The 17,949-nt window shown below is 35.9% G+C and overlaps 2 protein-coding genes and 1 long non-coding RNA gene across 3 annotated transcripts in view; 1 reads left to right on the forward strand and 2 right to left on the reverse strand.

The window, feature by feature from the left end:
• LOC136836315 (uncharacterized) overlaps positions 1-2,533 on the forward strand; it is a 3,486-nt gene extending 953 nt beyond the window's left edge. The window contains exons 2-3 of the mRNA XM_067100441.1: positions 841-968; positions 1,659-2,533. Coding sequence (XP_066956542.1) covers positions 841-968; positions 1,659-1,824 — 294 coding nt within the window. The 3' untranslated portion in view covers positions 1,825-2,533. The remainder of the gene's footprint in view (positions 1-840; positions 969-1,658) is intronic.
• A 3,951-nt stretch (positions 2,534-6,484) lies between these two features.
• LOC136836714 (uncharacterized) lies at positions 6,485-10,033 on the reverse strand. Its single transcript, XR_010852456.1, has 3 exons — positions 9,920-10,033; positions 8,455-8,638; positions 6,485-6,781 (listed from the first exon to the last, which is right to left on the reverse strand). It is a non-coding gene; the product is annotated as an uncharacterized lncRNA (long non-coding RNA).
• Positions 10,034-13,374: 3,341 nt separating this feature from the next.
• On the reverse strand, positions 13,375-15,298 carry LOC136836584 (uncharacterized). The gene is made up of 3 exons (XM_067101042.1): positions 15,185-15,298; positions 14,174-14,304; positions 13,375-13,730 (listed from the first exon to the last, which is right to left on the reverse strand). Exons 1-3 carry the CDS (start codon positions 15,194-15,196, stop codon positions 13,568-13,570), a joined length of 306 nt encoding a protein of 101 aa, XP_066957143.1. The 5' UTR covers positions 15,197-15,298; the 3' UTR covers positions 13,375-13,567.
• Between the last annotated feature and the right edge of the window lie 2,651 nt (positions 15,299-17,949).

Genomic DNA, 17,949 nt, shown 5'->3' on the forward strand with positions numbered 1-17,949 from the left:
TAAATTTGCATAGCTCTCTGGGAATTCTCTAGAATGGATTTAGGAATCATGCTGGGAATATTAGCGAGAATGCTAGATAAACGCTTAGCTTTAAATAAATTTGCATAGTTCTCCAAGAATTCTCAGGAATGCAGTTAGGAATTTAAGCTGGGTGTTGGCGAGAATGCTAGATAAGCTTGTCACCAAATAAATGTTCATAGTTCTGGAAGAATTACCAGGGATGGGATTTGGAGCTTATGCTGGGAATATTAACATGAATGCTAGATAAGCCTAGCTCTAAATAAACTCGCATAGTTCTTAAAGAATTCTTAGGAATGGAGTTAGGAATCATGCTGGGAATATTAACGAGAATCCTAGATAAAGCTCTGAATAGATTCGCACAGTTCTTAGAGAATTCTCAGGAATGGAATTAGGAATTATGCTGGGAATATTATCGAGAATGCTAGGTAAACCTAGCTCTAAATAAATTTGCACAGTTCTCTAGGAATAATCAGGAATGTGATCAGGAATTTATACTGGGAGTATTTGCGAAAGTGGTAGATGAGCCTAGCACTGGATAAAACCTTAGACTGAGAAAAATCTTTTTATCAAAATAAAATGGTTTCTTATGGTAAAGGGAATCCAGAATGTATGTCCTGCTCAAAACGAGATGAATGAAATAGAGAATAAAACCTCTATCTTAAAACACATCAAGGGATAAATACTCTTCCTCCCTCGCAACAAGACCACAAACACCTCACGCCAAAAGTGAGAGTAAAAACAGCCACAATCTTCAGAGCAATGTGATCCCACTGCCTTCCCATTTTTATCCCCTTTTTTCATTATTATTTTCCTTTCCAGCTGGTTTTCCTGTTGGGCGTGGTCGCCTTGTCTACTGGACGACCAGATTCCATCTTCGATTTCGATCTGGACGACTTCGGTCACAGCCAAGAGATCGATGATGATCAAGTGATCACTGGGTCTTACACGTATGTTCCTTATTTTGTTGTCAAGTGGTCGTGATGCAGCTGTCTTACGTGGCTTTAATGTTCTTTTAAGATTAGGCTTTCGTGACGGTAATATATTGGTTGAAGTTAGTCTTACATGACAGTAATATTCTTTTAAATTCGTCTTACATGACGGTAATATTCTTTGACATTAGTCTTGCATGTGACAGTGATATTCTTTGAAATTAGTCTTACATGACAGCAGTATTCTTCTGAAACCCCGGAGCTTGTTCTCTAGGTCTTACACGAGATCAGTGTTTCTTTTACATCAATAACCGTTCAGGTGAACAAGCAATTTATACACTGGGTGTCACAGCAATGAAAGTCCCTGTGAACTAAGTATGTTCATGAGGTCTTAAATTTGAAAGTTTATTCCCAAGTTCTTCCCAAAATGTCCCAGGATCTTAGGTAACTGTCACTTTGAGCTATGGGCTTGTTTATGGGGTCCCACAAACGTGCGCCTTCCTTCCTAAGACCTGTTTTTACCAGAGGGACCAGAAAGTGACCAGGAGCATGCGCAGAAGGTATAAAGATAGAGGAAAAGCACCCGACGATAAAAACTTGACATCCTTCGCGGGGGAAACAACAACAACTTTCAAATCCCTTTAAAAACGACCTTAGAATTCAATCACTTCTCATCCCCCCCTCCCCCCCCCTCTCTCTCTCCTGCAGGTGGACAGCTCCTGACGGGACCCAGTTCTTCGTCAGGTACGTCGCCGACGACGATGGCTATCGAGTACTCGATTCCAACGCCATTCCCGTCAGTCCCTTCGGCCTGAGGGCTAATGGGCAGCAGGGGTTCTTCTTCAGGTCGTCTGAGGAGCTCTTCGATGACTAAGAATGTTAGGATTTCGAAGGATTTCTCCGGTAGGATTCCCAGATGGTCACGTACTCCAGACGGTCGACTCGAAGTATAGTCTTCTCCTTAACTGCACTCAGCATCCCTTCACACTCATGTTTATTTATGTCATATTCATCCATTATGGCGAACCGTTCCAAAGGTTGTCATTATGTGAAGATGGCAACTAAATATTGGCCATGCTTATTCACCCTATGCAAACGACTCGATATTTGTAAAAGAAAAAAAAAAGACAAAACAATAAAATGAAAGAAAAATGTTGAAGATAAAGTATAATTTCCTTCCTACGAGCTCAATATTAGATGAGGATTAAATAGAATGAAGCATTTAACTTCATGAACTAATCTGAATAATTCAGTAATTGTTATAATATTTCCCTTAGTAACTAATTATACAGGTCCTTGAATATTTAAAACCCACCTACGTATCTAGACGGTAATATAATATTTTCTACGAAAGCCTGCAGCTAAATTCAGGTACCTATCAGGACTGAGATAGAAAGCATTCCACACTCGTATATCATAGCTGCTATTCTAATTAATTTCAAGGCATCATAGAGATATTAACATAATCCTCCCTAAAATTACATATAAATGAAACGAAGAAAAGTGACCTAGTCACTATGTTTCGACCAAATAAATTCTCCAGAAGGATTTCTCTTCATCACCTTATCTGAACTTTTCTTCTTGTCAGCCCTGTCAGATGGTGACCTATATCCCCTTGCTCATACACACATTTTTCCCCTTATATAATTCTCTCATTTGCATGCAGACATGATTAACTATTCTCATCCCTTAGTCATTCTCACCCTTCGAGAATATGAAAAAGGGAAAAATTGAAGAAGGTTCGACAGGAAAACTCACTGCTGCTTTTAACTTTGTGGCGATCGTATTTTGAGGTCGACGTTTTAATCCTTCTCTCTCTCACACGATCTGCGGCTCGTTTTGGAAACAGAGGAAATATTATTCTCAAACCTGCCTATTCCTCCAAGTTTTTCACCCTGCTCTCGAGAGATTTAATGGGAATTTTAGATACTTATCTCGAACGTGGCCAGAATTAAGGCTTTTCCAAAAAGTAACTGACTTTTAAGAAACACTTCTGACATTAATGAAGGTTGAAAACAGTTCATTGTACTTTGTTGCAGTTCAGTGAAATGTTCTCACCCTTCCTTAATGTTAGGTGAAATGTTACTTAAGATAAATGTTACGAACATGCGTAGGATTTGCCATCTCATCTTGATTTATCTGATGACACACGACAGTGGAAAGGCAATGTCTCTTCATATTATGCAGTTTAAGGTTGGAAACATGATTCATTTTTAATCTCCCTCTCTCTCTCTCTCTCTCTCTCTCTCTCTCTCTCTCTCTCTCTCTCTCTCTCTCTCTCTCTAATTTTTGCATATATATGAAAGGTTCCCACCTACTTTGCAGTATGAACCGTTCTGATTCTTAGCAAATCTGACAAGAAAAAAAAAAATGTCACTACATCTATGAACCACTCCATTTATACAATTTGAACTTTAATTGGCCCTCCCTTTCCTGGCTATTAGCTTGTTCTGACTGTTTCCCACTGGTAAGGAAAAGGAAGTTTCTCAAAGACACAAGACCCAGTAAGGTCTCGAGTGCTGTGTTCGTTTGACCTAAAACAGGTCATTGAGGAAATAAAACTCGTAAGGATTATGGAATGATTTTGTCAAGTTGAGGCGATCCTTTGATGTTTCAGTGGATCGTCTGACCAGCCTCTAATGACTATTGCTAACAAATAATTGTCTGTCAGACGTATGAAGGCCCAGGAAGGGATTCAAAAACACTTCAAAGGACAAACCCAGCATTACTTCCATTTTAGGTTTATCAAGACGGTATAAGAAAAAACGAAAAATAAAAAGATTAAGTTAACCGGAGTATTCCTGCCCTACAGTGGAAAACTGCAGTATCTGCAAAATTTTCGAAATTGAGATATGCCACTTATTGGGCTCGTGGAGCACTAATACACAAGTTACTGTAGTTTCAGAATTATTCTTCAGCGGTTTATTTCGGGGGTCCCATTTGCAGTATCTACAAAATCAGTAGTAAGTCAAGGGAAAACTGTAGTATCTGCAAAATTTTCGAAACAGATATGCCGCCTACTGGGCTCGTGAAACACTAATACACAAGTTGCTGCAGTTTCAGAATGATTCTTCAGTGCTTTATTTAGAGGGTCCCATTTGCAGTATCTACAAAATCAGTAGTAAGGCAAGGGAAAACTGTAGTATCTACCATTTTTCTCAGCTCAGTATTTTTTGCAAATACTGCAGTCTTCCATTTTAGGGCAGTATAGAAACTACAAGTTTCCGTAATTTGAGCCTAAAATTACCAATCTAGACTTCAGACTCATTTCCTAATTGACCTCAAATTACAACCTAAGCCTCAAGGTAAAACCTACACAAAATGAAGGATTATCCTTGAAGGAATACCTGTCTAGAAGTACAGAAAGGATAAGGAAATGGTTAGGAAATGGTGGGCAGACCCACTAGCTGACAAGTAGCAAGATCATAATTAACTTATAGATTGGCTGGATGATTCATACTATCTTGCAGTTATAACTACAGTCTATCGAAGCCCTTAGAACAACAAAGTCCCTATTGGAGCAGTTACAACAACAAAGTCTATCGAAGTTTATAACCGATTAACATAACGCAAAAAAAAAAAAAAAAATTCAATATTCTAAAAAGACTACGAACAAGGTTGAAAACAGGACCACTTCCTTCAAACCTGTTCTCAGAGTCCGGAATTCTTAATGAAGTTGGTCGAGGCTTAGGCATGTGCTGCTATCTTTTTTGTAAGAGTTAATATTCTATTTCTCTTGCTTTACGGATTCACGTAGGTGAGGGAGTAGTTTATTTATACACATACGCACATACAATTATCGACGGCGGAACAAAAGGATTAAATTTGGTAAAAACGCCTTCACGTGACCACCACCAATGGTTTGCATAACAAATCCCCTATTTATTTGCCGTTAATTGGACAACTCTCATTCCATTATGCCATAATCTAGTTTCTCTTACGATAGTATGTCCTTTACTACTTGGAAAGGTAGAGGTTGTCTACTCCATCTTTTCTTCTCCCTCAATATCAGTCGCCCTTAACCTAAGGCCCTGTCCACACTAGCGGGCATGCCCTTCGGGCACTTCCAGCTGTTTATATTTTCTCTCGCTTCTGAAGCAGTGTTACCAGACATTCGCATCGTTTTGGCTCCATACTCGGTCGGTCAGTATAGTGGAACGATTATGGGAACTGTTTGCCCGTCGGGCAGTGCCCGCTAGTGTGGACAGGGCCTAATAAAACTTTAAAACCTGAAGTTATTTTCCTTCAAACAAATTCTGTCCTTCCGTCTATGGGAAATGTAAGTTCACTTCGTTCCCTTCACGGATGTACCCTTCATGGATGTAGTCTGATCTAATGAGACAAGAGCCTCTACGTATGTTAAGTCTCGTTAATAGACAAACTAACCAAATGAAAGTGAATTTCTAGTTAGTTTTGTTGGTTATTGTAGCAACATTGACCTCTTCCCACCCAAATTGTTTTACTCCTTTGGCGCCGAAGGCAACTTCACGAAAGTAGTGATCCATTTACACGTAAAAAAAACTCTGTACTTACAATATGAATTCAAACAAATGTTCCTTGTACTAAGTAATTTGCTTATGGTAAAATGTACTGTGACTTAATGGCTAGGTGTATCATTCTATAATCAATCTTTAAAATAAAAATATGCATTTACAGTTATATCACAATTGCCCAAATCAAAGCAAGGATTTAAGTTACTAAACGCTGCAATGCTGTAGTTTCTCGATACCTTTACATATGGGAATGTGCAAGTGCTTATTCATATGGAAATAAATGGAAACTTGTTTAGCATATGACGAGCATTCACGAAGGTTTTCCCCAGGGTAAAAAGTAACCTTGGCACTTTCACCTGCTAAAACCAGTCACCTTAGACCGCCTAATATAGTGGTAAATTCCCACTAGTTTCGAGGCCAAGATTTAGCTAACTTCGGGAGACCAAGCTTTCAAACAATATAAATCCAGTGGAAATAAAACTGGTTACATATAGAGAATCTGTTAGTTCAGAAATTACTGGTCACCGAAACTCAACCTTCCCCTGTCAATTTAAGTACTGCCTTTCATTTTTCCATGATCAGTCGAGGTTTTCTAAAGTTAAGACTACTTCATTGAATCGAAGTCAACTCACTGGATATACATCGAAGCTGTGAGACTATGTACCTCGCCATTAATACAGTTATAGCCACTTGCAGTAGTGAGCTGTCAAAATTAATATTCAGAGCAAGACAGGTAAGATGGTCATTTTTTACTTAAGACAACCTTCTGGGACGTTCATATTAATGTGCTTTAGCAACACAATGGCTTATGAGTTTTAGGGCACTCAGATGGTCCTTTAAGACATCCTTCTGGGACTGACATTAAAATGTACATTAGCAACACTCATTGGCTCAGTTTTCAAGTGCAACTTCTGCGCTGTTACTCCTTGTTTAGCCAGGATACCTTATTCGACAGTCAGAATGATGACAGCCATCAAACCCATTCATATTTTTATCAAGCCACTAAAAATACACACAAAGGAATTAAATTTAAAGACTACATATTCTTAGGTCTAGAAATAAATTTTGTATTGCAGGCAAATACAAATACTGTAGCTGATGCTATGCGGATTTCACAATGCACAATCAGTGGATAGTTCTAGTTGAACATCCTGAAGTACAGGAGTAGGTATATCGATGAAAACTTACACTAATTTAATGAAAATGACTCGGGTTCAGGTTGAACAAAACTGTAGTTCCTCACCAGTCAATAAAGCTGGTAAGTCATTCTGCTGCAAAGCACCACAGCTTCTGTAAACTATGGCATATGCTGCAACTGATCAGGACAGCAGAAGTAACCTGAAATGGTTAAGGAAAAGAACAGAACTTTCTCCACAGGACTTGCAATCTTACAAGAACTTACAATTTTACTACAAGCTAATTTGAGCTTTAATTTAGTTAACACAAAAATACCATGAAGTGATAAGTGAAATTGAAATTATCAAATTCATTGTTATGGGTACTAATAACTTCAAAATTGTAGATTTCAGATCTGAGAGAAGTCAAATCTTACGGAAAAGCACGGTTACAATTAACACAAGATGTTACTGGTCATACCATTTATTAATTCGTACCATTTATTCATTTTACTGTCAAACTTTAGCCTTTAAATTTTGCCATGTTACTTATAAAAAATAAGTTTATTAAACTTCAGCCTTTAAATTTCCATACTTCAAAAATAAGGATTCACTAAAAGATCTTATCAAACTTAGGTAGACAAATTTTTATGTTACTTTAAGAAAATGGATAAACTTACTACAAACTAAAAACAATAAACTAAGATTAATGTCATTACCGTTTCATAAACACAAGCTCCTTGAATCCCAAACTACTCCTGTTTGTTGTCACAAATGCGTTATGGTCAACAGCTGTTAGCGTATCACCACGAAAATTTATGAAGTTCATGCACAAAATTCATGAACCAAGAATTTAACAAATTGGAGAAATATGAATTAACCAAGCACAACAAAAGCCATAGAAGAGTTTCTGGGCCACAGTATTCCTTAGGTGGTCAAGTCTAGTACCAGTCAAAAAAGGGTACCCAAGACCAGTCATCCACAACTAACAAACCTTAATTGCTGTATTACCAGTGCCATTCTGGCTGCATAGATTGCTGGAATGCTACTGCCCAAAGAGAGCGAAGCACTCGGGCTAAGTACCCTTGTTAACATACCAGGAGGATTCTCAGTGCCCAAGAAATATTAGGACCAAGCTACCACGAATTGAAACAAGTCAGCACTGAAATTTGCTGAATACTAAGAATGCCAATGGTGAAACCACAATATGTTAAGGCAAAATACAGTACACTAAAGTGAATTCAAAACTTCCATGGGAAACCATGAACAGAAAGATACCAGGAACAACCTCTTTTACCTTAGTACCATATGCTAAGAAAATACAGTACACTAAAATAAATTCAAAACTGCCATGGGAAAGTATGCACAAAGATACCAGGCACAACCCCTTCTACCTTAGAACCAGATGAAATTGACAAGGGGGTAAAACTACCACAGGGGTAGCTAGTACAAAAAACTAGCATGAACAGCTAAAAACTAGCTAAAATCAGCTGAGAAATAGCAATCTCAAAGAAACCACAGTGGAAGTCTGCACCAAACACCAAAGGGGTATGATGGGAAAAGAGTCAATGCTGAAAACCAGTGCCCCGACTTCCAAAAGGAAATATACCCAAACCACAAAAATTGAATTACTGTCAGAACAGTCACTTCAAAACTTCTAATAAACATTGCCTAGTATTTCGTGTGTTGGATGACCAACAGCATTTAGTTATGACCAACAATTCTCATTTCCCACCTGAAAAAGAAATTTGTTAAAGAACCCCACGAACTACTGTAGGCGGTCCTAGGACCACCTACAGAAGCCATGGGGGGCTATCCTCCACCCCTAAAGGGGCGCCGCCCCTCGAGGGGTGGAGGTAAGGCCAAGGGTTGCTATGAACAAGGAAAAGCACTCACCGGATATATCCTCAACAGACAAGCATATTTTCTTGTGTTTGTAGATTTCAGTTAAAACAAATCCAATATGCATGGAGATTACAATGCGTATTTTATACAAGTGTTCGTAGATTCCAATTTGTGACAACTCCAGTATACACGTAGACTTGCAGGATTATAGGGCATCCAGAGTTCAATCGACTATCTGAAAAAAGCAAAACCGTTTGTTAAGCAAAACCGTTTGTTAAGCAAAACCGTTTGTTAAGCAAAACCGTTTGTTAAGCAAAACCGTTTGTTAAGCAAAACCGTTTGTTAAGCAAAACCGTTTGTTAAGCAAAACCGTTTGTTAAGCAAAACCGTTTGTTAAGCAAAACCGTTTGTTAAGCAAACTTTCACAGGGACAGCATTCGAAATGGTATAATGCACTGAACACTAGTAATGAATGTTTCCACGGTAGTAACGAGTTTCCAGAAATCTGAGTTGAAATTTATTTAATATACAAGGACTTTAGTGCTTTAGTAAAATTTTAAAGTCCCATAAAAAAAATCAAACTTACTCATACCCTATTCAAATATTAAAATGTTCATTAAAGAACTATTGCTGAAACCACGAGACTGCTGCAACCACGAGACTGCTGAAACCGCGAGACTGTAAAAGCAGAAATGCAAGAATACAACTTAAATTTCGCTGTGAAACAAAAAAGATCTGTTAACTATATAAAAAATATCTAAAAGAATCAAAGTAAATTTATAAGTAATTAACTTATTCATCCAAGTATGATGCTTAAATTTACGCATGCCACAACGTTTACCAAACAAAACCAGTTTAACTTTTTAAAGTGCTCCTAAAACTTAAATCACTACAGGTCTTAAACAAAACTAAAAGAATTTTTTTTATAAAGATTCCTAACAAATCTGCTTGATCACTAAGCAATTTCTATGGCAAGGGAACCTAACTTTCACGTATAACTTTATCCACGAAAGCACAACCATTTGAAAAATCTTACCCAGCTTTACTCTCCAAGTTCGTAGTTATGAAATAGTCCAAGTAAACTTAAAACTACACTAAACCTGAAAATATTAGGACCGTCTTAAGTTGCAGAAGTAAATTCCATAATTTAAAATAATCTTAGGATCTTAAGTTGTCAAGAGTTATAGGACCCTCTTAAGTTTATTGGAAAAGATCCATAAAGTATAAACTAGCTACAATTAAAAATTATCCACCTGGGCAAAAGTTTTCAAGTGAAACAAGCTCTGAGCATTACAGGCAAAAGTTATAGAACTCCTACCGCTGAGGATTAAAGGCTACGTGCGTATTAATTGCAACCTACATTAAAAATCACTTCAAGACCACAGTACCCTGTAGTAATGTAATCACACGAACCTAAACATTAACTCGCTTTCACAACAACTGTATAAAAATGGAAAATAACCAATAAACAATGTTTAAATAACTGCAAAACAATTATTCACTTTAATGTACTTACCACAATACAACAGCCCTCTGAAATACGCTCCAACGCAAAAACACCTCGTTTAGCAGCTCACTCGATAAATACACAAACGCAGCCCGAACGGACACCACCTAAAGACTAAGATAATAGCTTTGGCACGAAATCGGTTTTCCTGCGTCAACAAGGATCGCCGACTCCAGGAACAAGCGCACTCTGAAAACCCTTACTCCAAAACAGTCACTTTTGTTTCCTTTCGAATCCTTATTAAGGTCTCTGTATCTTTGCATTCAATTTACCATTGCTTTTATTTTTTTTTTATTTCCTTGCAGCACTTGCTTGAGAAATATGAATACTCTTATAGTAGATAACTTATCAAATGTTTTAGCCGTTTAATACGGTGGCCGGTAATAGTCACAGGAAAAAAAGTCACAGGAGAAAAAGTCACAGGGAAAAAAGTCACAGGAAAAAAGTCACAGGAAAAAAAAGTCACAGGAAAAAAAGTCACAGGAGAAAAAGTCACGGGGGAAAAAAGTCACATTAATTTATGGTGGCCGGTAATAAAGTCGCAGGGAAAAATTCGCAATATTTCTTGGGGGTCATTATCCAAGACTAATATTTCTCGGGGGTCATTATCTTTATGATATTTACAGTCTTTTGTTGATGTTTATAAGGAAATCCCCAAGGGGTCATTGCCATAATATTACACAATGTTACCTATTATACAATATTTCACCCGTTCATAACGTGTTAGTGAAATTACCGAAAACATTCCTTAATGACAACTGTAAGACAGCTGAAAGGATCTGATGTGTATCATGCAACAAAACACACGATTTTAGGCTTTTTCCACAAGCCTAATTACGTGGGCGGTAATTGTTATGATCCATATTTAATATGCGCCATTTATCTTCAAAAACAACGCCACATTTTATGAATTATAAATCGCCAATGTAACGAAGCACTAAGGGCATTAAACGATAGCAGAACAAAGCCTTACTAATAAACCACATAATGAACGGACTTTAGAAAACGATGAAAATCATAATTAACCGAAAAGTCTAACCCATAAATTCCTGTCTTTAAAGCTTAAATAACAATAGAGTATTTATGCTTTATATATGGCCGGTAAAACGAAGCACTAAGACTATTAAACAACTGCAAAAATCTGCCAAATAAACCACATAATGAACAGACCCAAGAAAATGATGAAAATCTTAATTAACATAAAAGTCTAACCCATAAATTCCTGTCTTTGCTGCTTAAATGACGATAGAGTATTTATGCTTTATATACGACCAGTAAAACGAAGCAATAAGAGCGCTGAGCAAAAGCAAAAAAAAAAAACTTACAAATAAGCATCATAATGAACGGACTTAAGAAGAAAATGATGAAAATCGTCATTAACCCAAAAGTCTAACCCATAAACTCCTCTCTTTACAGCTTAAGGCATAACTGTCTCTCTACCCATCTGTCTTTACGACGGCAATCAGCGTACAGACGCAAGATTCAAATAGGGACGTTACAGCAAGATTCCACGAGATACGGAGGCTGAAACTGGTCTGGCATTTAGACAGAGATTGTGGAAACCAGCCGAAGGGTCTAGAGTTAGATTTAGGGGCCAGCCAGCTAGTACGTAAGGTGGCCCTTACGTATAATTATAGCCGGTGCATGATGATGGTGTTTTCGTGGTTCCTGCATTATACAAGGCGTGACTCCATAAGTCCAGGGGGATCATTGTAAAATTCGAGGGTCTGTGGTTATCTGATGAAATATGGAAGAGTTTGGGAGTTATCAAATTATCATCAGGAGTAATGACTGTTTTTTTTTTTTAATCAAATTCGTTCGAGAAAGTAGTAGCCTTGTTACATTGATGGTTTTATTTGTAATCATTAGTTGATGTCATATCTCCTTTTACAATGATCTTATACAATGACACATTCACTGTAAAATAAGCTATATAAAGGTTATACGTGGATGATTAAATAATGGAATGACATAATTTTTGAAAGGTAAAAAGAGATTTGTGATCATTTTATAGTTAATTGAATCTATAAAAAACTAGATAAAATTTAGTTCTATATGAAATATTCACAGAGAGACATAAAATCATTATATACAAAATAAACAACTACTATAAAATCTAAATTGGTATTAATCCGCAATTACACATTTCATTCGTGAAAATCAAATACTGTTAATTTTACAACTACACTACGCAAGATCGTTTGATTTTTCAGTTAAATCTGGTCTTACTCTACAATTACAGTTTTTTATTCATGAAAATCAAATAGACTGTTAATTTTACAACTACACTACGCAAGATTGTTTGATTTTTCAGTTAAGTCTGATCTTACTCTGCAATTACAGTTTTTCATTCATGAAAATCAAATATTCTGTTAATTTCACAACTACACTACGCAAGGTCGTTTGATTTTTCGGTTAATTCTGATCTTACTCCACAATTACAATTTTTCATTCATGAAAATCAAATAGACTGTTAATTTCACAACTACACTACGCAAGATAGTTTGACTGTCAGTTAATTCTGCAAAAGGACCTTTTAAAATTGAATGCCATTTACATTACCTACATTCTACACACACTGTCTTTCCCGAGAACGTAGCTGCGTGGACCTTTCCTTCCTGAAGCCTATAATTGACTTTAGCCTTGGTGATATTTGCAGGAATAAGACATCACAGCGTAAAGGTTATCATCACTGGGCCCTGGGGAAGGCCACGTGCTGTTTATTCCCGTACTTCGTGATTTGTTTTTGTCGTTTCCTAATTTATTAATTCATATTCGTGGTGACACTGTGGAATAAATTACCTGAATGATTTACTCCCTTTCGTGGTCATTCAGAGTTGTATTGTCTGAATTATTGGTAATTATATGACATTAATACATATTCAAGGTTATCAAATGATGACTTATTTAAATTTTAACTATAAACGGTAATTACTGCGGTCATTCAAAGACTGTTAAAATGCTACGTATGTATGTACCGTGAATATATACTCAAGGCTATTAAATGCTCAATATTTTCAGTGATAGATTAATGCACATTGACTCACTGAATCTTTTACAAATTACCTTAACATTTTAATGTTTCAAATTATATTATATACATTTTGATACAATATACAAGCTTTTATATCAAGTATAGAGTCAGGTGCCTAAAGAAAAGGGTTGGCTTACTTTGAAATGATAGATTTATGAATGGGTAGATTCTTGAAAATATTTGTAGGTTGCATTATGCATTTGTGTGTCCTGAACTATCAGGATATTTTCATAATTATTGAGCATCTATATCTACCCATATCTGATAGAATTGATAAAACCGTAACATGGAACAATATAACTGTTTTAATATTTATCCTAAAGGGGAATTCAACTTACCAAAAATTTAATAAATCATTCTTTGCAAACAATTTCCTTACAAGCCTAGTACGAGATGATGACATTAAAAATAAATATGATCTATCTTTGCTTTAAAAGTCTTTTATTGACATTCTCAATAAATATACACCATCTATACAACTGTAGGTCAATGGAATGAGTGACATACACAGTATACACACTGTGTATGTATTCGAATAAAATGAGTGAATGAATAATGGCGAATACATTTTTAAAAATCCTTTATAAGGATTCAGGAGACAGAGAGAGTCCTTCACAGACTTCCTATTTCCTGTCGTCATCCTCGTAGGAATCGAAGGATCCCTGCTCGCCGTTGGCCCTCACGCCGTCGGCACTGACGGGGACGGCGTTGGACTCGACGACGCGGTAGCCGTCCTCGTCGGCGACGTACCTGACGAAGAACTCGACGCCTTCGGGAGAGGTCCAACTGTGAAGGGGGTCGAGGGAATTAATGGTATGCTTTTTATTAATTTAATTTTTCGTTATTTTAATATTATAAGGGGAGGGAAGTGATAAGTATAGATTAAGAGGGAATAATAATTCTTTTTACTAATGGTAGAATGATTGTGCTGTATATTTATGCGTGTGCTTTCGCATGCATACTCTATATGCATATATATATATATATATATATATATATATATATATATTATGTATAATATATATATATATATATTATATATATATAATATATATATATATATGTATATATATATATATATATATATATATATATATATATATATATATATATATATATATATATATATATTATACATAAATAATAAGAGAAGAGAGAGAGAGAGAGAGAGAGAGAGAGAGAGAGAGAGAGAGAGAGAGAGAGACTGACGTAAGTTCCTCAGGCCTTACCTGTAAGTTCCAGTGATGACCTGGTCATCATCAATGTCCTGGTCATGATGTATATCATCCAAGTCCAGGTCAAGGACGGAGTCAGGGCGTGCCAGGGTCACGGTGGCAACGAGACCCAAGAGAACGAACAGCTGAGGGAGAAGAAGTTGGAAAACGAGAGAGAATGAGTTATGTGCTTCTGAACAAAGTGCGAAAACGAGAAATGAGAATGAAAAAATCCCTGTTATTTAGTGGTAATTATTGAAGTGTATAAAAAAACATTACATAAGATCAAATTAATACAGTTGTAATTACTGAATTTACTGAATAGATTATGGGTAAGAAGCGTTTAAAAACTTTACAGATAATAAAATAGAAATAAAAAGATTGATTTGAGTATCAAAAGGAGTTATTTTGACTTGCTCTTCAGTCTCACGGCACAGGTTTCCCCTTGACAATTTTATTTGAGAAGGTATTCAATAAAATACTGATGTTTAATATGGACAAGCAAATATTATGATTTGCTTTTCAGAAAAGTTCATGGCACAGCTACCCACTTGGCCCTAATTATTCATAAAGATAATGAAATACTTTCAGAAATAATATGTATAGCTACAAATGGGCAAATCTACACGCTGGAGTATATTAAATTTCTACAAAACCTCCATAAGACTGAATATGAACAAACAGTTTTTCCTACAGTAACTCACAGTAAGCTTCATGACTGATTGGTGTAGGAACGATAAAATGCTTTCAGAAATAGTATAGCTATAAAAGGGTATATTTACCTGCCTAGAAAATGTCATTAACTTTACACAAAACCTTTAAAAAATAACTAAAGATAAACAAACCCATTTTTCCCTAGAACAATTTACAGGTGAACTTCAATGTTTGGTTGATGTAGGAGCTTAATACTTTCAGAAATAACAAATATAGCTGCAAAATGGCAAACTTCCCTGCTGACAAAACAGCAATAACTTAAAAAAGAAAAAAAAGCTATAAAATGACCAGCAATGAACAAACCCAACTTACAGTGAACTTCATGATTGGCTGGTGTGGGAGGAACTGATAGAGAATCCATACCCTCTGCCCATTTTATACTGATCAACGAAGAGGCAGAGAGACCAATGCAGTCCCCCCCCCCACCCTACATCTACCTTCACATCCTCTCTCTCTCTCTCTCTCTCTCTCTCTCTCGCTCCCCCAACACGGGTCCTTGAAGGATGCCCTTATTCCTTATGGTCCAGTTTACCTCCCTAGCGACTAATTCTCAAGGACTCTGGCCCTTCTGCGCTCGACCTCATTTCAGGTGTCTGGGGTCATTTTTTCTTCACTGGGACCCAATTAGCAGTTAAATAAGACTCTTAACGAGTGCTTAGAGAGTCTGGGCATTTATTTGTACAATGAGTTGATATTTTTCGTCATAAAATATGTCATTTGATGATTAATCAAAAAGCAAAACAAAAATTGTCAGAATTTGGTACTTCAAATACTCACTAATTTTACGATCTATTATCAGTAAATAAAATGATTTCAGTATACAAATAGATATTTATGACAGTCAAAAGCTAATTAACCATCGGCAGGCTAAATTTCATTAGACTGATTAACGGAAATTTAACAATTTCAGCCAAACAATTAAGTATGGAAAAAACATCTAATCTTACTAATAGCCCAGTTACTTTCAATTTCAAAAGTGGAAAAGTGGGTAGTTTAGAGGTATCTTCAATTCATGATATATAATGGAAAACTTTCCAATGCTTTTTAAGAGAAATACTTTGAAAGATAAAGGGAAAACTTTCCAATGCTTTTTAAGATAAATGCTTAGAAAGTTGAACATGGGAGAAAGTATTCGTTGAATGCTTGTCTCTTAATTTTCTTGAAAGTCATCCAGAATATGGAGAGAGAGAGAGAGAGAGAGAGAGAGAGAGAGAGAGAGAGAGAGAGAGAGAGAGAGAGAGAGAGAGAGAGAGAGAGATTGCACAAAAAACTTTCGGTTCTTGGCTCATTTCATTTCATTTGTCAGTGTTGTGATATGATATTTCTCTCTGCAAAGACATAAAAAAAATATGTTAGCGACGAAGCTCAGTGAAAACTGCCGTAATTATGCGATAGGTTAGGACAAGAATATAAGATTTAAGCCAAAGGCCAAGCTCTGGGACCTATGAGGTCGTTCAGACCCGAAATGGAAATTGAGTAAAAAGGTTTGAAAGGTGTAACAGTAGGAAAACCTCGCAGTTGCACGACGAAATAATTGTTAGGAGAGGATGGAAAGGAAGGTGGAAGAAAGAGAATATGAACGGAGGTACAGTAAAAGGAATGAAAGAAGTTGCAGCTAGCGGCCGCAGGGACGCTGCAAAGAACCTTAAGCAATGCCTTCAGTGCACACGATGTGCACTGGCGGCACTACCCCGCCTACGGGAAGTAAACTGGTATCCACTTTGGGAACCTGTTCATGTACCAAGTCCCTCAGAAACCGCAGAACCGCAAAAATGGGAACCAGAAATTGTATATAACCGCAAGAATCAGAACCGGAAGTCGCAGGACCACGAAGGTAAGAACCAGAAGACAAGAGACTAATGAATGAATAAAAAGTAGAATTCTGCTCGTTTCTTAAATCTTATAGAACTGTTTCTGTTCTAGAAAAACTAAGTTCACATCTGAACTACGGTCAAATTTTACCTATGGAGACCATTATAGGTTTCTTACCACTTTTCACAGTATGACAGTATTCGCTGAACAGCAGGACCAATATGCTATAAATGTGCCTCGCTGTCTAACTTCTCCAAAGTTCCAGAGGTCCTTTATTCCTCAAACCGTTGGACTAGAATAGCCTCCCAGAGGATGTCGTGCAATGGAACTTCAGACGTTCAAGCGACCATGCAATGCATTACTACCCTAATACTATTCTTCTTGCTTTTTAATATTTTTTAATCTATTTATTATATATATTTTTTTATTTTTGATAAGTGGTGTCTCTTCATTCTGTATTTCCCTTTGCCTCCTCTTACTTCTTCCTAATGAACACCTTCATATTCTTTGGAAGCTTGAATTTCAAGTCAGTGGCCCCTGTGGTGGGCTTGTTCGATATGAATAGGTTTCATCTTCTGAATAATAATAATAATAATAATAATAATAATAATAATAATAATAATAATAATAATAATAATAATAATAATAATGATATTCTTTGGAAGCTTGAATTTCAAGTCAATGGCCCCTGTGGTGGGCTTGCTCCATATGAATAGGTTTCATCTTCTGAATAATAATAATAATAATAATAATAATAATAATAATAATAATAATAATAATAATAATAATAATAATAATTATTATTATTAATAATAATAATAATAATAATAATAATAATAATAATAATAATAATAATAATAATAATAATAATAATAATAATAATAATAATAATATTCTTTAGAAACTTGACTTTCAAGTCAATGGCCCTGTGGGTTTGTCCATATAAATAGTTTCATCTTCAAAATAATAATAATAATAATAATAATAATAATAATAATAATAATAATAATAATAATAATAATAATAATAATAATAATAATAATATTCTTTGGAAGCTTGAATTTCAAGTCAATGGCCCCTGTGGTGGGCTTGCTCCATATGAATAGGTTTCATCTTCTGAATAATAATAATAATAATAATAATAATAATAATAGTAATAATAATAATAATAATAATAATAATAATAATAATATTCTTTGGAAGCTTGAATTTAAAGTCAATGACCCTATGGGCTTGTTCCATATGAATAGGTTTCATCTTCTGAA

This window comes from Macrobrachium rosenbergii, chromosome 56 (genome assembly GCF_040412425.1).
Source record: "Macrobrachium rosenbergii isolate ZJJX-2024 chromosome 56, ASM4041242v1, whole genome shotgun sequence".
NCBI classification, from domain to species: domain Eukaryota; kingdom Metazoa; phylum Arthropoda; class Malacostraca; order Decapoda; family Palaemonidae; genus Macrobrachium; species Macrobrachium rosenbergii.